The following is a 24,776-nucleotide window of genomic DNA, read 5'->3' on the forward strand; positions in this document are numbered from 1 at the left end:
CTTTGTCACATGTGTCAAAGAAGAAGGCATCATTCAATATCGAAAGCAAGAAGCTGAATTCATTGGTATACTTTGCAAGGGTAGTCTCCCCAAATCAAGCAAGAGGCTGATGTTTTCAGGGTTTGGGGAAGCATGGGGTCCTGGGATAGGAGGACTTTCAGAGCAGGAGGTTCTGAGACTGGCTGGCTGTCTCCGTGGTGGACATGTGGCTATTAGGAGTAAGACTATTGATTGACTGACTTTCAGAGGTGGGGCTGTAAAGCTCCCAGTGACAAATGAGGATGAGCTTTAAGCTGGTTTGGGGATTCATTGTTTGCAGCTTGGGACTGTGGTCAAAGAACATCTTTTCCTTTGTAGATTTGGAGAATAGGAAGGTTTTATTCTCCCTCCATAGCTGTCATCTTCTCCAAAGGACTGGGGGTTCCTTGAAGGCAGGGGCTGTGTCATCATCATTCTGGCATGCCTGGCACCTAGCACACTCCCTGTCACATAGTAAGCACTCACAAGAGATCGTTCAATGAACAGTGATTGTTGCCTCCAAGTCCCTTTGCTTTTCTCTCTTTTCAGTGCCTTTGTGATGATCTATCTGCATAGATTTCCCAAGGGACAGTGGCAAAATTCACTTGTAGATTCCCCAGTGGCTGGGAGCATACTCCTCAGCACATGATATGTGCCTGGTACATGATACAACAAAGGCACTGCCTGGTCTCATTTCGCCTCAGCACATTTGAATGAGATCTTAGACCCAGGACCAAGAGTGGGAGCAAATGGGTAGAAGACATGGGAGGGACAGGGTCAAGGTGAAGAGGCTGACCTTGAACAGGAGAGAGATACCTTTTCAGACTAAAGGAAAGGAAGTCAAGATGAGCATGATGTAAATAACGTAGGGGAGGTTGGGAGAATTGAGGGAATATCTGATGGCTTCAATTCCTCAGTGACAGAGGAGACAATGTCATCTGCTAGACTGAGGGAGAATGGGGGCTGATAAGGGGATAGGAGTTGATATATCATAACAATGATAATAGGTAACATTTATTAAGCACCTGTCAAAAATAGTTAATATCTGTAACATAATGCTTAATAATGCTAACTCATAGCTGATGTCTGATAACAGATACCAAGAACCTTATGAGGTAGGAATGTAGCTGTCATAATTGTTGTTTTATAGGTGAGGAAAGGAAGGCAAAGTGAAGTTAAAGTCACTGAGCTCGTAAGTAGTGGAACCAGTCGTCAGATCAATGCTGTTACCCAGTATGTTACACTGCACATAGGAGTTGAATTAAGTCCAAAGCTGATTTTAGATGGAAGCTTTTGGTTAGGTCCAAGAATATGGGTTTATAAAAGCAAGCAAGACAGTGTTAAGGTTGGAGTTTGTAGCCAGAAATAAAGAAGGGCCTAGGAAGAGGTAGATTTCGGTGGATAGAGAAAGGGAGAGTGTTCCAGGCTCATGGTGGGACAATGTGTAAGAGTGGGGGCACTTGCTGGGTGTGGTGGCTCATGCCTGTAGTCCCAGCACTTTGGGAGGCCGAGGCAGGCAGGTCACTTGAGATCAGGAGTTCGAGATCAGCCTGGTCAACATGGTGAAACCCCGTCTCTAAAAATACAAATTTAGCCAGGCTTGGTGGTGCATGCCTATAATCCCAGCTACTCAGGAGGCTGAGGCAGCAGAATCACTTGAACCTGGGAGGTGGAGGTTGCAGTGAACTGAGATCATGCCACTTCACTCCAGCCTGGGCGACAGAGCAAAACTCTGTCTCAAAAAAAAAAAAAAAAAAAGTGGGGGCACTGGAGGCTCCCACTATGCTGAGGACCCGCGGGAACTGAGACTTGGGGCTGTCCTGGAGGGTCCTGGATATAGGCTAAGTGATGTGGAGTCTCTGCAGGGTTTGGATCTGAGGAGTGAAGCGATTGCCCAAATATCGCTAGTGATAGCCAAGGTGTAAGATGGATTGTGTGACACGGACCCACCAACATGGGTTTGTGGTGCCTGTGTATGCCCCTACGCTGTGCATACCACATGCATTGCATACCTTTGTGTTCACACTCAGCATACTCTTAGGGAAGCTCAGCAGAAGGATGTTGCAGGTGATTGGATCAGAGGGATGTAGATGGCAGGGAGACCAGAGTCACCCCAGGGGTACTGACTGTGGTACTGTGTGGAAGGTGACAGTTTCTGTTAAGACAGGGGAGTGCTGGAGAAACAGCAAGTCCATGTACATGTTATGAGTTCAGTGCTGGAGGTGTTGAATTTGAGATGCTCATGGGCAAATGGGGGAGATAGGGAGAAAACTATATATTGGAATCTGGAGGTAATTCGGCTAAAGATGAGGATTTGAGAATTGGTGATGTTGCAACCATGAGTAGCCATGACATTTTCCAGAGAAAGTGTGAATCGAGTGAGAAGGAAATGCCAGACCCACATTGCTATGCGCCTATCCATTCCACCCAACCACTCAACCCATTGTACCCACCCAGGAACCCACACGTCCAGGCATCTATCCATGCATCCCCAACACCCATCTCACCCATCCATGTTCATCTCGTCCACCATCCCAATACTCTTCCCATACACTTGTCTGTTCACACTCATGCAGCCATCCCTTTTCACCTATCCATTCATCCACTCCTCCCTCTCATCCCAGCCATCCCATCCATGCATCCCAACCACCCATCTATTTGTCCATCCATCCATCTCATTAATAAACCATTCATTAATAATCATTTTATATTGATTACATGTTGAAATCATGTTATGAATATGTTGAGTTAAACTTAATTTTGATGATATATTTTATTTATCTGTTAATATTTTTAAACAGTGGCTACTACATTTAAAAATAATGAAAAGAGTATAATTGGATTGTCTGCAACACAAGGGATAAATGCTTGAGGGGATGGAAACCCATTCTCCATGATGTGATTATTACACATTGCATGCCTGTGTTGGAACATCTCATGTACCCCATAAAAAAAACTGTGGCTACTAGAAAATGTAAAATTACATATGTGGGTCACATTTGTAACTTTTATTATATTTCTGTTGGACAGTGCTAATGTGTACAATCCCTCACCCATCTATTCATTCACCCGTCCGTCATCTGCCGATCATCCGTCTATCCATCACCCATCTATCAATCATCTATCCACCCATCCATTCATCCACCCATCTGCCCATCCATCCATCCCATCCTCTACTCCTTCCTCCTTTCCATCCATTCATCTACCCACTTATCACATCTGTTTACCCCACAAATATTTTATTTATACCTGTCATGAATCAGTGACTCTGTGGTCATAAGAATGAGAAAACTGAGGCTTAAAGCAGTTAAGCAATTTGCCCAAGGTGGCACAGATGGACCTGGGATCTGACTGTCTAAGACCAGGGCTCCTCACCTTGGCTGCCTGTTTGCTAAGTTTCCTTAAAAAATCCTTTGGGGAAGCATGGTGTGCTTAGGTTGGGGGCTGGCTGTTGGAATAGGGGCCGAGGAGCTCTTTTCCCTGAGGGGACCACACAGGGAAAGGAGAGGTAGGGGAGAGACAGACGCCTTAGAAGCCCCTGTAAGCTGTGTCCCTGGTGGCCGTCATGAAAGGGTTATCCCTACACATTCGATATTTGCAAAAATGTGGGTTCTTTCAGATTCCAAAACTCATTTCCATGACAAAACTCTTGGGAAGAGAAGATGAAGGCCTGGCTTTTGCAGAACAATCTTCCAGCTGTAATGAGGACTGAAGATGGCAATGGGAAAAGGAATTATAATTAGAATATGAAATGGGGAAAATTAATCTATTCCAGTCACTGGTAAGAGGATGTTCTCCTGGCGTTCATGGAAATTCTTAAGCTGTTGTTTCTCCCTGCATTTTTTTCTCACATTTTAAAGCATAGGGAAGGCTGTGTGGTATGAAAAAAAGATTTTTGACCAAGGAACTGATAAACTGTGAAATATGCATAGAATTGAAGTTCATGTGCATCTTTGCTTTGTATGTCTCTGTATGCACATTCAGTGTGTGTATGTGTTCACATTTGTGTGAGTTACATTTAAATGGCTGCAGATGCACGGAATGTTTGTACACATATGGGCACACCCTGCTTTCCTTGTGTGCGTGCTGTGGTTATTGTGTGCCCAGTTGTATAAAGGTCTCTGACATGTGCACACTCATGCTTGTGCTGTGTGTGCGTTGGTTTGTGTTACCCATGGACATGATACATGAGTGAGCTGAACGCTGCCGTGTTGAACGCTGTGCTGCATGACCTGGGTCCACACAAACATGGGTTTGTGGTGTGTGTGTGTGCTGCCCATGCTGTGCACACGGTGTACATCATATACCTTTGTGTTCACACAGCGTATGCACTGCGGTGGGTGTAGATGTGGGTGTTTTTGATCTTGTCTGTGCACATGTGGAGGAGGAGGTAGCCCTGCTGTGTCTGAGGGCAGAGGTGACTTTGTGACCTCTCCCCTTGGCTTCCAAGTTCATTTAGCCAGAAAAGGTCCCAAATGAGGAGGGGGCTGCAGGGGTAAGCCCCAGGCCTTAGAGCACTGGAAGCCAAGCCAGAGGGAGCCTGGGAACCCTCAGTGTCCCCCAACTATTCCTTCATGCCCTCCAAGGGCTCCGATATGGTGGAACCCTGGCAGAGGTGGGCAAAGAACAGGCCTCCCCGCCCCCTCAGGGCCTCTGCTCACTGCTGCTCCGCAGCTGGTTCTGAGCCCAGCAGGCTCCAGGGCACTGTGCAAGGTGCCCGAGGGTAACTGAACTGAGGAGACCCAGGCCCTGCCTCGGGAACCTCTGCCAACTTCTCAAGTGCCCCTTGAAAGCCAGAAGCAAGCTTTACTACAGCATGTGGCAGCTCTTTCCTAGACATTGGTTGAATAAAGGAGTGAATGAATAAGACAGGCTCTGGTGACCTCATGGGAATCCACTGCCCACCCCCTTGCCTGCCCCTAACACACTCGCGTCGGAGACCAGGCCCCCTTGCCCTACATCTCCAGTACCATTCCCACTGCTCTCTGTGGATAATTCCTCCCTCTCCTGAACCTCTAACACACTTATCAAGCACCTGTTATGCGCCAGGCCCAAGGCAGACTATTGATTATATAGTAGGATCTAGAAAAGCATTGGTCCCTGCTGTGAATGCACTTGCAGCTAGTGGGAGAGTCCAAGCAGAAAAAATCCAACAAGGGACTCTTAAATCCCATCTCTCCCCAGCTGTGTGATCTTGGACAACTGCTTATCCTCTCTCTACCTGTTTGCTTGGTTTTAGCAGGGAAAAGAATATTTTCTTCATTGGATCATCGTGAGGATTAAATGAGGTCTTTTATGTAAAGCATTTTGCTCAGTGCCAGGAATATTCATTCTGTCACCAAATATTTATTGATTTATCGGGGAATGAAGCAGATGGTGGCCCCTGCCTTGCAGTGGCTCTGTTCCCACCAGCATTTAATAAATGGTGACCATTCAAAGGTTTTTTGGACATCTTTCCCTCTGTTTCTCATGCATATTCCTATACCATACTGTTCGATTACTATTGCTTTATAAAATGTTTCAAACACTTCATTGAACTTAATGTTCCTCCATCTCCAATTATTCTTTCTATTAGGGTCTACTTATAAGTTACATGTGATTTTTAAAGAATTTACTTTTGTCAAAATGATCAATGGCCATGGTCACACATCAAGTCAAGTACCCAGGAGCTTTTGCTGAGAGCGCCCCCACCCTGCCTAATTTATAGCCCCATCCCTAATGCCAGGCTCTGGGAGATTTGGAGATGACCAGACACAGTTCCAGCCTCCATGTTGCTTCCACTCTGGGACAGATGACAAATGTGGAGACAGTCTATGTTATAAGAGGAACAGCCAGAGGAGATGCGAGCATGGCAGGCCTCCTGGAGGAGGTAGCCTCTGAGCAGGGTCTTGCAGCATGAGCTCTGTGTGCAGTGTGGTGGATGGAGTCCTGCATTTGGGGTCAGTGCCCAAACTCTAGGCATGGAAGAACCTTTTTTTTAATCATCCAGTAGTCACCGAGGGACTCTCCCTGTCCCTGTGCTGGGGAGGCTCTTTGGTGTAACCATCAACCCAACTGCCTAGGTGGGAAGATAGGCCTGGTCAGAGGCGATCTGAATGTGGTAGTGACTGCTTTATTTACTTATTCAACAAACATTTATTGAGTACCTTCTGTGTGCCAGGCACTGTTCTAGGAGCTTGGGAGACATCAAGGTACAGATAGACAAAGATCCCCGATCCCTGGGAGCCTCCATTTTAGTAAGAGGAATCTAATCATAAGCAATGAATATAATAAATATAGAGAATGCTAGAAGGTAACAGGGACTTCGGAACCAAGACCAAGGGAAGGCGGGGCGAGGGCGCGTCGAAAATGGTGGTAGAAAGGGTGGTGGGCTCTCAGCCCACAGGGGCTGGGGCTGGCATCTGAGCCAGTTATCAAGCAAAGCTTCTCTGAGTGAAGGCGGCTGGGTAAACGGACATTTCACATGGTTGTGGGCGTGTGGATTTCTACGGCCTCCGTGAGGGCAGCTGGGTGATGTCTGTCTAAATTACAAATGCACATACCGTTGGATCCAGCAATTACACAAATGAATCCTACAGATAAACTCACACCCATGCTCAATAACAGATGCACAAAAATATTTATGGGAGCAATATTGGGATAGCAGAAAACTAGAAACAATGCAACTACCCATGTGCTCAGCTAGTTGAATATATGTGTTATATCCACACTGTGGAATACTGGGTACAGAAGAAAGAACTATGTTCTGATATAAAACATTTTCTAAGATGTGTTGCTAAGAGAAAAATAAAGTGCAAAACTGTATAGCATGCTGTCATGAATAGAATAAATGACTCTAAAATGTGTGTATGTAGACAGTCTTTGAAATGATATAAAAAAGCTGGTAGACATTGCCTCTGGAGAGGGGCAGTGGATGGCTGGGAGGTGGGGCGGTGTTGCTTTTTGTACTCTTGGAATTTTGAACCATGTGAATATATCTTAATAAATAAATGGTTCAATTAAAATAAAATGGCTGTTTGCTATTGGTGCCCCACTCAGAACCCTTTACTGACCAGCACAGACATCTCCCCCCTGCCTTGAGCACAAGCTGCCTGCAAATGGCTCACAGCCAGTATAGTTCTCTGAAGACTTGTGCTTGGTCAATTGGGGGCCACCTTGCTCAGAAGGTTATGTCTCCCCATGTCCCCTAAGGGCAGCCCATGGCCTATGACTTCCTTACCTGGGCTACAACAGCCACCCCTTGCTTCGTGTTGGTACTAACTCTGCATACAATTCATGCCCCAGAGTTCCCCACCAGAACAGGCTGAAGGAAGTCTTCAGGCAAGACCACATCCTTGCTTAGCTGTACCCACTCCTGTCTGGCTTGCCTCCCACACTTACAGGTTATTCCCAAGGAGTACTTCCTTAATAACTACATGCATCTGAACCCTTGCCTCAGGCTCTGCTTCGAGGGAACCCTATCTAAGATACCTAGCTCAAGGGAAGGGAACTAACTGGAATTAAGTCCTCTCCATATTAATGTGTTGAGTCAAGTGCTCTACAGTGCAACATCCTATGAGGAGGGGCCTACAGGCACCATCCCCATTTAACAGATGAGGAATCTCAGAAGTTGAGGCACCAACTTGAGATCACACTTCAGGGCAAAGAGGGAGGCGGGGGTCCCAGAGCCCACATCTCTTCCCCTGCACCTGCTCCTGAATTTTTAGGCAGATTTACAGGGAAATCTTCCTGAATCCAGACTTAGCAGCTTCTCTGCACACAGAATGTAGCTCCTGTACATGGTCTCTACCATAGTCCTCACTGCCTGTAGCCAGGCATGGCCCTAGGGGCTGGGATGGCATAGGTGATGGGCCAAAACCACTCAGGATGGCAGGACCCGGAGGGCATGTCTGGGGAAGGCTGTCATGATCCCAAGGCTCTGGTGTTCTTGGCCTCCCCCAGCACATGGGATTCCAGCTCTAGCTGATCAGCTGATATAATTTTGATCAAGGGAGGTGTTTGCATACTTCCAAGGATGGGCAGCTCAGCACATGGCAAGGCAGCCTGTTGTGTCTATGGACAAGTTATAGAGGGCAGAAAGGTTTTCCTGTTTGCATTCTAAGTGTGATTAACAGCATGAACCTGAGCACTCGAGGGCCGTGGAACAGGGGCTGCTCCTTCCACCCTTGAGGTAGCCCTGCTGAAATGGGGCTTTGGGCATCCTGGGCTCTGATTTGGCTTCTGCAGCTCCCACAGTCCCCTGCAGTCAGTCCCCTGCCCTCCTCCGGCTGCTTCTCCTGGTGCCTTCCTGAGAGCATTTTAATCAGAGCTGCTTCTCCCTCTCTCTCTATTCTAGTTTGATGGTGACAGTGCCTACGTGGGGATGAGTGACGGAAACCCAGAGCTCCTGTCAACCAGCCAGGTGGGTGCCTCATCCTCCCTGAACGGGTGTCTTAAGATTTGGGCTGGCTGGAGCTGAGCTGTTCCTGGGTGGAGGTAGGGGGTGCAGAATGGGGCCAGCACAGCCCGCTGCTGTCTTCTCTCTGAATGATCAAGAATAGCAATAGTCTCCTTAAAAGGTTACAATCAAAGTGGGACTATAGTGTTTGTAAATTAACTACCTGGCTACTGTTGGCTTAAAATGGATTGGGAACTTGATGAAACTTGAAATGTATTGCCCATACTCCCCACGCTTGGGGCAGCTTTTCAACAGCAGTGAGTTGAGGTGCCTGCTGCTCTCTGGTGCCGCCTGCCTCTTGCCACCACACAGCACCCACGGGGACATGTTCTGGTTTGGATGCACACATGCCCTTGCGTAGGCATGCATGGTTCTCCTGCCTGCTGGGAGTTGTTGAAGGCCACAGAGGAGGGTTGTGGACAGGGCACAAGGAAAGAGAGCAGAAGGTCTTACTGGTGGCAAAGGAAGCAGAGTCATTCCTGGGCAAGGCTGTCTCGAACCCCAGCCTGGCCCTCTGGGGGGTCATAGTTGCCAGTTGGAATCAGATTTTCCACTGAGAGACTGGTCTCTGAAAATTAATGTTTCTCTCAGCTGGGAGCATCCTCACTATAGACTATGATGCCACAGAGGGTCCTTGCTGCAGGCTGAGGGTCCAGGGAGGGTCTCCCTGCAGAATGTGATGCCAGGATGGGTCCTCACTGCAGGCTGGGACCCCAGGGAGGGTTCTCACTCTAGGCTGAGATCAGGGAGGGTCCTCACTGCAGGCCAGGACCCTGGGGAATGTCATCCCTACAGAAAGTGATGCAAGGGTGGGTCCTCACTGCAGGCGGGGGCCCCAGGGAGAGTCCTTACTGCAGGCCGGAACCCCAGGGAGGGTCCTCATGGCAGAATGTGATACCAGGAAGTATTCTCATTACAGGCATGGCATCGTGGAGGATAGTTCCCTAAGGCAGTGGTGCTTGCTGGGTGGGACCAGCTCGGGACACTGATTGGAGAGCCAAGGAGGGTTATAGCTGCTGAGAAACTTGGGAAGCTGGAGGGCAACCCCGGCCCTGGAGCTGACCTCTACCCTCTGTCTCTGCCATTGTGGGGGCTATGGCAGTCCAAGTTGGGTGGCCCCTCAGCCATCAGGCTGGGCACATATTTTCCAGATGGGGCAATAGAAGCCTATTAACTCACAAATATTTATGTCCCTATTCTGTGACAGGTCCCATGGAGGCCATAGATGAGTAAGACATGGGCCTGTGGCCCTAGGGGGCACTACTAGTGAGGAAGATACTGTAGTCTCAGTGGGGCATGGAAGCTCTGCTGCAGGGTGCTGCGCCCTCTCCCCTGCCGCTGCAGGATCGCTCATGCCGGGGCCACCATACCATGCCCCTCTCTGGCCTGTCCCTGTGTGAGCATAATGCTGCTGCTGCAAAGCTGCCTTTATATTGCATTGACATGCGCCAACATGCAAGACTGGTGGGCAAGACTCCAGGCCTTGGAAGTGGTTATTTTGGAAGAGTACACTGATGTCATTTAATTGTACATAATCAACTGAAGTCTCATCTCAGCAGACCAGAGTTAGCCCTGACATCTCATCTGAGCCTTTTCACAATGTTTAAATAGTATTTTTGTTAACATATTGAGCCCTGGTTTTCAGAACTATATTATGGTGAATTCTGTTCTGGAACCTACTGGAAAGCATTGGCAATGTCCTTCCACCAAGAAGGAAAAGTGGGACTCAGTGGGGCTCTGTGTCTGCTCTAGGCCTCGGCAGAGGAGAGCACAGTCGTTTGGAGAGGAGACTTGGTACAAATAAATGTCACCCTCCCCAAACCATTAACAGTCACATCCTCAACAATTCCCCCAACACTTTGCAGCTTGCAAAGCCTTTTTCTCAATGGTTATTTCAGCTAATCTTCACAACAGCCTCGAGAATGAGTAGACGTTATTGTTCAGTCAATTTTATAGATGATGCGACTGAACATCAAGGATGTTGGCTGATTCAATCAAGGTGACTCAGCCAGGGAGCACTAGAGCTGGCATTCAAACTTGTGAAGCTCAGACTCGGAGCTCCACAAGCCTCCCTTGCCTTGTCCACTGACTTGCCTCAGCCTAAATGTCACTTCTGCAGAGAGCTCTTTGTGACTGCCAAACCCACATTAGGTCCCCTTTCCATGATTCTCTTTAAAATGGCACCAGGTCTTTTTAATTCATAGTGACAAAAATTCATAATTTTTGTCACAGTGGTCATCTACTTACCTTGTGATGACTTAGTTAATGCCTGATTTCCACCCTAAACTGTGACCACCATGGGGAAAGGATCTGGTCTCTCTGGTCCAATGCTGTGTATCCCAGTGGGGCATAGTGTCTGGAACACCGAGAGCACTCAGAAAATATTTGTGTAATGAGTGATGGTAGCCCCTGCTCTTCTCTGAACTTCAGTGTCCCTAACAGTGGAACAAGGTGGTTGGACTTCCTGAGGGTCCTTCTAAATCTTTTATGCTGTGACCGAGAGGGTCTCCCTAACTTAGGACTTTATGAAGAAGATATCAAAATTCTCTGAGATTAATTAAGTCTAGCCAGTGGCATGAGCCAATCTTAATGTGAACAAATTTTGCAATTGCAGTTAGATTTCTTATAGTGTATCCGTTAGTTTTTCCTGCATAACAAACACCTCAAAACTTAGTGGCTTAAAACAACAAATGTTTATCTGGTTAATGATTTTGTGGGTCAGCAGTTTAACTGAGTTCAGTTGGGTGGTTCTTCTGGCCTTGCTTAGGATCATTTTAGCAGCAGCAATACACTGCCAGATCAGCAGTGGGCTGGTTGGTATGGGAGGCTCACCTGTGTTCCACATGGTCTCAGCTTCCAGCAGGCTAGCTCCAGGTTGTTCACATGGTAGGAGAAGGGTTCCCAGAGCAGCAAGAGCAGAAATTGCAAGATTTCTTGAGGTCCAGGCTTGAAATAAACACACATCTACTTCCAACACATTCTATTGGTCAAAGCCAGTCACAGGACCAGCCTAGATTCAAGGTATGGAGAAATAGCCTCTACCTCTTGATGGGAAAGGCTGCAAAGTATTGTGGCCTTTTTACAAACTACCACATGTAGGAAACATATGGGATATGATTCATGATGATTTTGTTGAAAAATAAGTTAGACTTTTCTGGTACCTATAGCTCCTTGCAGCTCAGTGGGACCCTACTAGCTTCTAGACTTGAATGATGAAAGTTCTATATATTTCCTTCCTCTTTTCCCTGGAGTGCTTCTTGAACTCACAACGCACGTGCGCGCGCACACACACACACACACACACACACATACATACACACATACACGTGAACACCCTCTCACAATGTGTTGTCTCATCAACTGCAAGAATTGTATTGTCCAAATTACTGGATTAAGGATTGACATCAACATTTGGGTAAAATGAAGCCCTCACAGCCACTAGAGGATTCAGAGGATAAACACTCTAAATGGCTTAAAATATGTTTTATAAATACAGTTAAATACAAGGTTCACCCAATCAGCAAATGTTTATTGGACACCTGTTATATGCAAGGCTGTGAATATCAGTGGGAAGCCATTTCTGGAAAACATTTGCTTCCAGAACATCCAATCAATATATGTATATATTTTTGAGATGGAGTCTCATTGTCACCCAGGCTGGAGTGCAGTAGCTTGATCTCGGCTCACTGCAACCTCCACCTCCTGGGTTCAAGTGATTCTCCTGCCTCAGCCTCCCGAGTAGCTGGGATTACAGGTGCCTGCCACCACACCCAGCTGATTTTTGTGTGTGTGTATTTTTAGTAGAGACAGGGTTTCACCATGTTGGCCAGGCTGGTCTTGAACTCCTGACCTTAAGTGATCCGCCCACCTTGGCCTCCCAAAGTGGTGGGATTACAGGCGTGAGTCACTATGCCTGGCCCAGAACATTCAAATCGTATTACAAATTTGTTCTTTAATGTAACACTTCTCCTGAGATGCCATCTTCTTTACTTAGAAACCGCAGCTGAGACAGAGGTTCCCCTAGGGTATGTATTAGCTGACTGTGTCCCTTTTTGAAAACTTTCACCGCAGCTCTACGGGCTTGAAGTTTTTTTTTTGCAAATACATTCTCCATTGTTTGGTTTTTGCAAGTCTCCACATAAATTTTCCCATAGCTGCTTTAGCTTCTACAAATGATCACACTCCCTCTCCCTCCTTGGACCTTGGGTTACTTTTGTACCAGACTTGCCGGGGTGGCCTGAGAATGAGATATAATTCTCAGATAGGGCTGTGTCCCCATCAGCAGCTCCAGGGGGGTAGAGGACCTGGTAGAGGTCAGTTCTTTCCTGTTGAGAGCAGACTCTGTCCAGGAGTTACAGAAATGGATATTTCCTGATGATGTAATCCAGAAAGAGTCTCCTCCTTCCTGGGACGAGGTGAGGAGGAAAGGGAAGTGGGCTTGGGACTCAGCAGACCTGGATTCAAATTCCAGCTCCTCCATGCCTCAGCATGGGCCAGATTTCCTTATGCAAGTGATAGCAGCTTCCTATCAAATGGGAGGAGTAGCAGCGTCTGCCTCCTAGAGTGTCATGAGAAGTAAATGAGGTGTGTGTGTATTGTGGATTCTGTTGCTGCCTCACCAGAGTCCTGCTCATCATTCAGCTGCTGTGAGTGTTGGCTGCTAACTATTCACAGCTACTCCTTCTTTGGAAAATTGGAACTGTGAACCCAGGAGAGGATAGAAGGGGAGGTCTAGAAACCGATATCCTTATCTCAAGGAGTGACCAACTCTGCAACTCCTCATGGGCTCCAGCTAATCCAGCCAGACTCCAGCTGCCGAGGCCAAATCTTTACTCAGCTCCTCCCCTGTCGTGTCCTGCCTCCCTCCCGCCCTTCTTCTAAGAGCCCTCTTCAAGTCACTTTCACAGGCGTCCCCATCTCAGGCTGTACTTCAGAGGAAGCTAAACTAAGAGTATGTAAAGAACCAGAGTCAGAAAAACTAGCTATAACTTATTATTATTATTTTTTTTTTACCATATATAATGCTTTGGTCACACAAGAGCTTCTGGTCACCTCTTGTGCTCATTTACAACTTGGTGTTTTTGTATGCATTGTTTCCTCTGATGGGAATCCCCTAGTGTTTTTCAACCAACAAATGCCTATTTGTTCCTTCAGGGGCACTGCAAATGTCACCTCCTCATCACAGCCTTCCTGGCTGTGTGTAGAGTTTTCCACTCTCTTAGCTCTAAATACCACTTCTGCTAAAGAGCTCACATTTTTTACAGGAATTATTGAAAGAACTTGTGTGTGTGTGTGTGTGTGTGTGTGTGTGTGTGTGTGTGTGTTAGAGTCAGACTGAATGACATGAATGACATCAGATTTGCAGTATTAAAAGCTCTCAATGACAAGAATGAATACAGGGAGACCAAGTGAGAGGGTTGGTAATAGGCCAAGTAAAGGATCAAGATCTAGACTGTGGCAGAGGGGATGGAAAGAAGTAGATGCATTGGAGGTAAAGTTAGTGGGTCTTGACAGTGATGGACATAGAGGGAGAGAGAAACGGAGGGGTAAAGGATGACTCCTAGGCTTCTACCATGAGCCCATTTTCAGGCATGGTGGTACCATTTTCTGAGTTGGGGAAACCCTGGGGAGTTGCAGGTTTGATGATGCCAGACTTGGATGTGTTATATTTGAGATGCTCGTCCACATGGAGATGTTCAAGTAGATAGATGATGGTACAAATCTTGGGCTCATGAGAGAAGTAAATTTGGAAATCTTCAGCCCATGATATCAAAACCTTGGGAGTGAAGGAGATTTATGGAGAGAGGGAAGAACGAGAAGAGCAGAGGACCAATGACTCTGAGATGTTGAGCTCCAACATTTGAAGGCAAAGTAGAGGAGGAGAAGACTGTGAAGTAGATTAAGAAGGAGTGGTTTGAGAAGGAGTGGTTTGAGAAGTAGGAGGAGAACTTGGAGTCTTAGAAATCACGGGCAGAGTAATTTAAGAAGAGAGGGGATCTAGGGGAAAAGGATGTTGGATCCACAGTTCCTTAAAATTTATCGAAGGATAAATAAAATCCTTTGATAATGGAATCACATCAAGTTAAAACACTTCTGTACAGCAAAGGAAACAATCAACAAAGTGAAGAGACAGCCCACAGAATGGGAGAAAATATTTGCAAACTACCTGACGAGATTAATAATCAGGATATATAAGGAGCTCAAATGACTCTATAGGAAAAAAAATCTCATAATCCAATTAAAAAATAAGCCAAAGATTTGAATAGACATTTCTTAAAAGAAGACCTGCAATGGCAAACAGGCATATGAAAAGTTGCTCAATATCACTGACAATCAGAGAAATGCAAATCAAAACTACAATGAAATGTGATCTCGCCCAGTTAAAATGGCTTATATTCAAAAGACAGGCAATAACAAATGCTGGTGAGGATATGGAGAAAAGGGAACCCTCGTACACTGTTGGTGGGAATGTAAAATAGTATAACTACTGTGGAGAACAGTTTGGAGGTTCCTCAAAAAACTAAAAATAGAGCTACCATATGATCCAGCAATCCAACCGCTGGGTATATACCCCAAAGAAAGGAAATCAGTATATTGAAGATATCAGCACTTCCATGTTTGTTGCAGCACTGTTCACAACAGCTAAAACTTGGAAGAAACCTAAGTGTCCATCAACAGATGAATGGATAAAGAGAATGTGGTATTTATACACAATGGAGTACTATTCAGCCATACAAAGAGAATGAGATCCATTTGCAACAACATGGATGGAACTAGAGATCATCATGTTAAGTGAAATAAGCCAGGCACAGAAAGATAAACACTGCATGTTCTCACTTATCTGTGGGGTCTAAAAATCAAGACAATGAACCCATGGAGATAGAGAATAGAAGGATGGTTACCAGAGGCTGGGAAGGGTAGTGGGGCAGAGGGGGGGACATGGGGATGATTAATGTGTACAAAATAGAATGAATAAGATTTAATGTTTGATAGTACAACAAAGTATAGTCAATAATTGCATATTTTAAAATAACTGAAAGAGTATAATTGGGTTGTTTGTGACACAAGGATAAACGCTTAAGGGGATGGATACCCCATTCTCCATGATGTAATTATTACTTATTGCATGCCTGTATCAAAATGTCTCATGTACTCTATAAATATGTACACCTATGTACACACAAAAATTAAAAATAAAAAACGATTTGATAAATGTTAAATCAAACATTTAAACATACTCAAGGGAACCATAAAGGCACCAGCAAAACAAACCTTAAGGTATACTTTACAAGTTTGGTGTGGGGAAGGCATTTCTACTATTTAAAGCCTCAGAAGAAAAGACTTAAAATTGGACCATAAATTAACATAAAACTAAATTAATATAAATATAAAAATTAACATAAAATCAACATATGACTTTTGTATGGCCAAACCAGGCAAAGTAAAGTCAGTAGACAAAAGCTGGGCAAGAATATTTTCAGCTTACACCATAGTTGAAGAACTAATCACCCTTATACATAAAGAGTTGCTAGAGATCAGTTCAAAACCCTGGTAGAAAAAAAGGAAGGCGATATGAACCAACAGTTTACAGAAAAAGAAATACAAGTGGCTCTTAAGTATGTGCAAAGTGCTAAGAATCTTTCATAAGAGAAATCATAAGACAGCCATTTTTTACCAATTGGATTGACCAAAATCCAAAGGTTTGATAACACACTCAGTTGGAGTTCTTACGGGGAAACAGGTACTTTTATACATTGCTATGGGCAGGGTAAATTGACAACATCTATCAAAATTGCAAATACATTGACCTTTAACCCAGCAATTCGTTTTTTGGAAATATGCCCTACAGATATATTTGTACATATGAGAAATGACATATTCAAGACTATTCATTTTGATATTGCTTTACTAAAAAAGATGTAAAACAGTACAGTATGCTACCATTTATACAAAAAGGTGATAATGTATATTTCTAAGTGCTTGCATTTGATTAAATAACCTTGGAAGGATATATGGACGCTAGTAGTGGCTTTGCGCGTTGTACATGCATGTACCTCTGTGTGTGTGTGCGTGGTATGGGAACTGTGCAGGTGCTGGGCAGGGATAGAAAAAGACTTTTCACCGTATCTTTTTATGTTTAGGGAGTTTTAAACCATGGGAATTTATTATAACTTTAGAAAGTTAAATGTAAGAAGAAGGAGAGTCAGTTAGCTCAAACACTTCTGAGGGATTGGGTGAGATGAAAGTTGAAATGTGTCCAGTCATCTTAGCGAAAAGGAAGTGACTCTGGGCTTCAGTATAAGCAGTTTTGATGTGCAGGGTCATTGTTCTGGTCCCATGGGCAGATTGAGAAGCGTGAGGTGAGGACATGTAAACAGTAAATATAGACAACTTGTGTGAGAAATTTAGCTGTGCAGGACAAGGGCCAGGGCCGAGCTCAATGAGATGAAGATTCCATAGAAGGGATTTTTTTTTTTTAAATAAAAGTATTTAGAATGTTCAGTCATCAATGGAAAGTGTCAGGAGAGAGGGTGAAGCTCTGGGTTTAGGAGGGGGAAAGGCTAAGGGATGCTTTCAGATTTCAGAGAAAGTGGGAGGGTCTGGATCCTGCTCAGAGGTGGTGGCTCTGGCCTTAGCTGGGAGTGCTGGGTGTGGAGGACAGCAGAGAAAAGGAGTGTGGCTTTGTAGATGGGTTGGCTGGGAGCAGAGGGTGTCTGCACCTGAAGGTGTCAGTCTTCTCAGAGAGTTGGTGGGCCAAGAGCCAGGGGACTGCGGGTGAGAGGTGGTGGGGAGGTCTGGGGTATTTGCTGTGGGGCATGGGAGAATGAGCTCCCGGTGCTTGTGCTGTGGGGCAGACAGGTGGGTTAATCCAGGGCAAGAGATCTGCCAGGCAGTTGCACCAGAAGGACACAACAGCTTTTTTTTACTTAAAAGAGACTAATGTAAAGGATCAGGGAATCTAAGCTGCTTTTAGAGAGAAGACGGGTCCCAGGGCCTGGGGTCCAGTGCGGCTAAAGAGCTAGTGGGGAGCAGCTGGATGGCAAGGACACCTTATTCAGAGCGGGACGCTGGCTGGTGGTTTTGGAAGTGAGCAGGCCATGGCATTGGCAGGGGCCTGGTATGCCTGGGGAGCAGGGAGCTGCATGGGGGAGAAGCTCCTGGGAGGTGAGGAGCCCACTGCCCAGCACAGCATGGTGGCTGAACTGAAGGGCCCTGGAAGGATGCCGGGGTAGGGTGGATGGGAAGGTGGGACCCAGAACTGAAGGCTGGAAGAATGAGGGGCTGGATGCTGATGGGGCTGGGTGTGATGGGATTTATAGGGACAATCAGCAGGGGTCTGAATGGATGGGGCAGTGGAGAGGGAGAAGGATGTCAGTTCCTCTGAAATTCCTGTTGAGGCAGGAGGCAAGCAGAAGGCGTGTTCTAAGGCAAGGCTGGGAAATAGGGTACTTTGTTCCTAGAGTGAGAATCCCAGTGGCTCCAGAGCTGTTTGCAAGGGGAATGACACTGCACAATTGAACATGAAGATTCTGGGGACTTACACATGAGGTGCTCCCTGGGGAGCCCTCAGGTCTCTGGGGTGCAGTGTGTGCCACCAAATGTGAACCTGCTGGCTGTGAGCCTCACAGGGCATGAGCAGCACCCAGTGTGGCCCCTGGCCCCACTGCCCCTGTAGCATCCCTTCCCGATGCTCCAGCAGAACGTGTGCTGGAGTACAGCCATCATGTCATACAGGCCAACATCCTCATGCTACAGAATGAGGCTTCTCAGTGCCTCACACCACACCTGGCATGCAACAGACACACAAGAACTTGGAGTTCGTGATTCTTGCTCTTGGTTCCAGCACCACCATCATGTTTGTGCAGCAACCTTCCTTCACAGATCCCCAAGTTTGCCTGGTCTGTTTCTCTCACCACTTGGATCAAGCATCTCCCCACTAGGGTGGGGAGATGGTACCATCAGGAGGCCAGAAGACAAGGTGCTGGTCAGCCTCTAGAGGAGAACTCAGACCTGCCGCTCCCTGAGCACTGAGGTCCTTGCGGCCTCAAAGTCACAGCCTCCTTCCAGCAGGGGGCAGTGTCAGATGCCCAGAATGGGAAAAAGAGCCAGGAGCTCTGAGTTCGAGGCTCCGCCCTGCTCTTAGGCCTTCACCTGTGCTGGTGTCACTCTGAACCTGTTTCCTCATGTGAATAATGAGGGTAGATGGTCTGTTTTTTCCAGCACTAAATGATGATACCGATGATCAATAACATTTGCCCTGCACCTCCTTAGGCTCAGGCTCTGGGGCTAAATGTTTTCCATGGGTGGTCTCATTTCATCCTCACATTAACTGTGTAGGTGGGCACTATTGCTGTCCCATTTTACAGAGGAGGAAACTGCAGCACAGAGAGGCAGAGGAGGGTGAGGCTCTTTGAAACAAATAAAAACCCTCCCCAGTAAATGTATTGGAGGCAGGCGACCCTCCTGCTGCTGTTGAAATCTAAGATTTCTGTCTTAGTAATTCTGGCCTCTGAGTCTGTGTACACTGTAAAGGGCAAAGATGACAAGGCTTTTATTGCTTTAATTAAAACCTGGGTGAAGAGCTCGCGATTCATATTAAAATGAAATTGTGTTTCACCCGCTGTGGTGCGGAGAAGGTAACAGCGGTGATTACTGCTAAGATTACAAACAATCAAAGAGAAAAGGCCTTTTGCAAGCATTTCCTATTAAAGCCACAAACATCACACTTTAAAAATAATTATGGTTGTGTTATCAGAACATGATTCATGAGTTCTGAATAAATACCAGAGGCCTTAAAGGAAACTGTTTCAAGACCATAGATTTTGTTCAAATCCGATGAAATTTAATATCACTTCACAGTTGGAGAATAAAATACAAGGAGGGGGAAAAAGCCCATCCTGTGTATATGGAGAGAATTGAGTATATATGTCAGATTGAACTAATGAACTCTTCCCCATCAACCCTAAACACATACTCAGAAAAAATGGCCTAGCTTCTCTTATTTTCATTGAGAGAAAACTGCCGAGGAGGAGTGAGTACTTATATCTCACCAATCTTAATTTTACATCCCAATGGCCAAAAATATATTTATTTTAAAGCTCTTGATTCCTGCCTGTGAGACGTTTAAATATTTGAGGGCGCAGGCATGGAGGCATTGGGGAATGGATGGGGGGAGGACTTAGGTCTGCATTTATGGTGCCTCCCCTGTCATAAAGATATTTTTCATACAATGCAGTGAATGTTTATGGCATATAGTTTTGTTTCCTTCCAACTATTATGAGAGAAATTGAATCCCAGGAAATGTTCACTCTCTCTAAATGGGATGGAAACAATGATGATGATGTGGGAAGTGCAGGGGCCTGGGGGAGGGGATGGCAGTGGGGTGGACACGTGATTTCAAGGATTTTCTTAAAAACAGCACCCTTCCCCCTCCCAGCCACCTCCCAGCCACCTCGAATTTAGCATCCCCTCTAGGACCTGGGTTTTTACTGGGGAGGGTCAGAGAACGAAGATTTTATACATTTTTCATTGCTGTGTGTGAGCTCACTGGTGACCAAGAAGTGGAAATGAGGCCAGACGTGGGGACTTTCTCACAATGGGACTGGGTTCTTATCTTCTGGAGGGTCAGGATCCTGGTTCTGGCCCCTCCTCAGCCCCTCTCCCTGTGTCCCCTCAGACTGGTCATTTGTCCTCTCTGGGCTCTGGTTTTTGCATCTGTGAATGGGGATTGGATGAATATCTCTGAGGGACCTTCCGGGTTGACTTACAGCCAAGGGCTCAGCCCCCTTCACCCACTGCCTGAGCGCCCAGGAGGGACAATGATCTGTCCCAGAGGCCTTCCCCACCTGGCTGAGTCACACCAATGCTGAGAGGGCCCCGCAATGAGGCTGGAAGCTGTGTGTCACATTTCAGCCCACCAGGCATGATGATAAGGAGCTGGGTTATAAAGGTAATGACATGAGAAGGCAGAACTGGGCTCAAATGATAATCTTGACACATGTGGCTGGGGAAGCTTGGACAAGTTAACCAAGTTTTCTGAGCTTCAATTTTGTCTTTAGAAGTTCCTCAGAGTGATGCAGAAGTAAATTAAGTGTGTTTATATCCAAAGTGGTTATTCTAGTGGTTGGTACATAGAAATTGGTAGTTAGCCTGAGGTGCTACTAAAATCCCCATTTTATAGATGGAAAACATTATTTTCAGTAAGGTAAAATGGGACAGGTACATACTCAGCCCCAAGTAGAGGCCCGGAAGCCCTGGGGTCAGGCCAGTGATGCAGGCCTTCGAAGATGCATCTGCTTGCGAGGTAGCAGGGTCTGTGCCAACAGCCACCCCGTGGCGCCGAGCTCATAGTTGGGAGGGTGCTTAGAGCAGAGTGAGGAGCTGGGGCGCATGGCTTTAAGAGGACTGTGTGTCCAGCTGGGAAGGATGAGCGGGCGGTGAGAGTGACCGTTGCATTTGGAGAGAGAGATGGGGAAGGAGGGCTCTGAGGAAGGTTGCTGTGCATTGGGAGGTGGGATCTTCCTCTTATAAGTCCCCTGAAGAAAACCTTCAGTGAAGTTCTTTGTAACTGCCCAAAGGCTTTAAAAGTTAGCACAGTGTGACCTTTGGCTATTGACTGCTGGGATGGCCCTCAAGGGTGGGAAGTTTGTGGCTAGTGGTTATACTTGTGCCATGTGTAAACTGAGCAGTTGTAGTTTTATTGTTGCCACTAGCCTTCATAAACAATGGTTGGCAATTGCAACGGGAAAGATATAATGGGAAGGGACGAGGAAGCCTTTTAAAATGTATGTATGTATGTATGTATGTATGTATGTATGTATGTGTGCATTTTTTGAGATGGAGTCTCACTCTGTCACCCAGGCTGGAGTACAGTGGTGTGATCTTGGCTCACTGCAACCTCCGCCTCCTGGGTTCAAGTGATTCTCCTATCTCAGCCTCCTGAGTAGGTGGGATTACAGGCATGTGCCATCATGCCCGGCTAATTTTTGTATTTTTAGTAGAAATGGGGTTTTTCCATGTTGGCCAGGCTGGTCTCGAACTCCTGACCTCAAGTGATCTGCCCACCCCAGCCTCCCAAAGTGCTGGGATTACAGGTGTGAGCCCCTGTGCCCAGCTTTAAAATTTATTAACATGGTATACTCCCACCGAAACGGAGAATATGTAAAAGACTAAGTTGAGAAGGATCTGGAGGAACCAGTACCCTCACTCACTGCTGTGTAAATTGGTACCACCACAGATGCCATTTTGCAGTATCTAAAGCTGAATATATGTCTCTATGACTCAGTAATTCAACTCCACAAATGCCTTCGTATGTTCAGGCCAGGCGTGGTGGCTCATGCCTGTAATCCTAGCACTTTGGGAGTCTGAGGTGGGAGGATCGCTTGAGCCGAGGAGTTCAAGACCAGCCTGAGCAATTTAGTGAGACCCCTGTTTTAAAAAATTAAACAATTAGCCAGGTGTGGTGGTACATACCTGTAGTCCCAGCTACTCGAGAGGCTAAGGTGGGACGATCACTTGAGCCCTGGAGGTTGAGGCTGCAATGAGCCATGTTTGCTCCATTGCACTCTAGCCTTGATGACAGAGTGAGACCGTTTCTTAAAAAAAAGTTTATAGGAGTGTTTTTCATTAAAGCTCAAAACTGAAAACAATCCAAATGCCCATCAACAGTAGACTGGATACATGATTCTGAAATATTCTTACACAGTGGAATACTATGCAGCAATGAGAATGAATGATGTGTAACCACATGCCATCAAGCAGATGAGTCTCACAAACACGTTGAGTGAAAGAAACCAGACAACAAGACAGAACATTCTAGACAATGCCATTTACATACAGCACATGAACAGGCAAAACTAATCAATGGAGATAGAATGTGAATTGCAGTTACCCTAGAGGGGGGTGGGGAGTGACTATAGGGGCTTTGAGGGGCTTCAGAGGTGCTGGGAAGGTTTTCTCCCTTCCTTTGAGTGCTGTTTACACAAATCTGTTCACTTTATGAAAATTCATTGAGCTGTACATTTATGATTTGTGCACTTTTCGGTTGTATTCTGTGCTTCAATAAGGTGTAAAAAAAGAAAGATCAAGGCATTGTATTTTTACAAGTATCTCAATTTTTAGAGACAGGGCAGGCAGGGAAGGGAACCTAGCCAGGTTTGGTCATTTATATCTTGTGTTAATCCGGTCACCAGGGTAGTAAGTTCCCACTGAGAGCATGGATGGACGAGCCTTTTACCGCTTGAACAATGTATTTAACTTCCTGGGAGGGAAAGAATTATTTTAGCCTCATAATGGATGATGAGCTGTGAAATTGCTCTGGCTGTGGCTTGCCCCAGGGAAGCAGGTGGCACGGGCTTCCCCAGATCTGCTCAGCTCTGCAGGCTCTGGCCTTCCACTTCTATTTCCCTGTGGACAGAGTTTTAGGAAATGTTTGAAATATCAACATCTTTTTTTTTTTTTTTTTTTGGAGACAGAGTCTCACTCTGTCGCCAGGCTGGAGTGCAGTATCACAATCTTGGCTCACTGCAACCTCCACCTCCCCGGTTCAAGTGAGTCTCCTGCCTCAGCCTCCTGAGTAGCGGGGATTACAGGCACATGCTACCACACCCAGCTAATTTTTGTATTTTTAGTAGAGACGGGGCTTTACCATGTTGGCCAAGATGGTCTCGATCTCTTGACCTCGTGATCTGCCCGCCTCGGCCTCCCAAAGTGCTGGGATTACAGGCGTGAGCCACCGCACCCGGCCGAAACATCAACACTTAAAGCACATGCATATGTCTGTGTGTGTATGTGTGGTTTTTGTGATGCTGTGCTGTGGTGCCAGAAAATCTTGTTAATGGAATATGTGAAGATGTCTAAGTTTCTCTGGGCACAGACAACACACATGCTTGTGTACAGACACATTCATGCACAAATATAAGCAAATACAAACACAACTTGTAGGCATGCTCAGTGTATGGAAAGGCACATTGAGCATTGCTGTGTGCTCCTGGGCAAGTTACTCAATCTCTCATTGCCTCAGTTTCTGCAGTGAAATGGAGATAATAAATCACCTGACTCTTGGGCTAGTGTGAGCAATACTCTCACATGTGCACAAGCACACACAAATGAGATTTTAGTTTCCGTTTATTTGCTTAATGGCTGCTTTCCTCCTAGACTGTGGGTTTCGTGGGGGCAGGGACCTGGCACAGGGTAGAAGTGGAGTTGGTATCTGGTGAGCTAATATCTGCTGATGAACAACTCTCACAAGCCTACTGGTACACATGCTGTTTAAACACATTCACAAGCACATCTGACACACTTATTCACAGGTGTAGGCACATACAGGGATATACACGCACACACTCAAATGTGTCCAGACTCAGAACTTAGGAGGGTGGATTTATCTGCAGTTTGGGGACTCTGGACTAGAAGTGAGAACACTGGGTTTTGGTTGTGGCTCCAGGTAACTCTAATTTATTATGTGACCTTGAGTAAGTCTCTCTTCTCAGAGGTCAAGGACTCCCAGCTGCATGTGATGGACTGGAATTTGAACCACGGTTAGTCTGAGTCAAAGTGCTTTTAATGATTCAGGCCGTGCTATCCCCAGTGTGGTCATGGACCTGCAGCATCCCCTGGAGCTTGTTAGGCATGCAGCATCTCAGTCCCCACCCAGAATCTGATTTAGAGTCTCCTAAATCAGAATCTTCATTTTAACAGATCCCTACTTGATTTGTGTGCACATTACAGGTTGAGAAGTGCTGGCCTAGTGTACTTTGCCTTCCCCAAGCACTGCAAGCAATTAGCCCATGCTGAGGGGGTTCATAAGCTGGTGGGGCACAGGCACATGCCTACCCTGAGGAGCAGTTAGAGAATGGGAGAGGAGGCAGTCGGGAGCTGCCTATGAAGACAGAATCAACATGGAAGCTCAGCATCACACATGCGGGAGCCCAGTCCCTTCTATTTATAAAGAAGCAGAATCACACAGTCGTTAAGAGTGCCAATTCATGAGCTAGGCTTTTTAATTTTAAAAACAGCATATATTAGGGCTAGGCACAGTGGCTCATGCCTGTAATCCTAGCACTTTGGGAGGCCCAGACAGGTGGGTCACTTGAGGTCAGGAGTTCGAGACCAGCCTGGCCAACATGGAGAAACTCCATCTCTACTAAAAATACAAAAATTAGCTGGGCATGGTGGCATGTGTCTGTAATCCCAGCTACTCAGGAGGCTGAGGCCAGAGAATCACTTGAATCCAGGAGGTGGAGGTTACAGTGAGGTGAGGTCACGCCACTGAACTCCAGCCTGGGCAACAGAACAAGACTCTGTCTCAGAAAAAAAAAAA

At 46.2% G+C, this 24,776-nt stretch overlaps 1 protein-coding gene across 9 annotated transcripts in view; it reads left to right on the top strand.

The window, feature by feature from the left end:
* TOX2 (TOX high mobility group box family member 2) overlaps positions 1-24,776 on the top strand; it is a 156,367-nt gene that overhangs the window by 50,430 nt on the left and 81,161 nt on the right. For all 9 annotated transcript variants that reach the window (XM_016937947.3, XM_063802537.1, XM_514661.9 and 6 more), the window contains exon 2: positions 8,354-8,419. In XM_016937947.3, the coding sequence (XP_016793436.1) occupies positions 8,354-8,419 (66 nt within the window). The remainder of the gene's footprint in view (positions 1-8,353; positions 8,420-24,776) is intronic.

The sequence above is a fragment of the Pan troglodytes genome, chromosome 21, assembly GCF_028858775.2.
Source record: "Pan troglodytes isolate AG18354 chromosome 21, NHGRI_mPanTro3-v2.0_pri, whole genome shotgun sequence".
Taxonomy (NCBI): Eukaryota; Metazoa; Chordata; class Mammalia; order Primates; family Hominidae; genus Pan; species Pan troglodytes.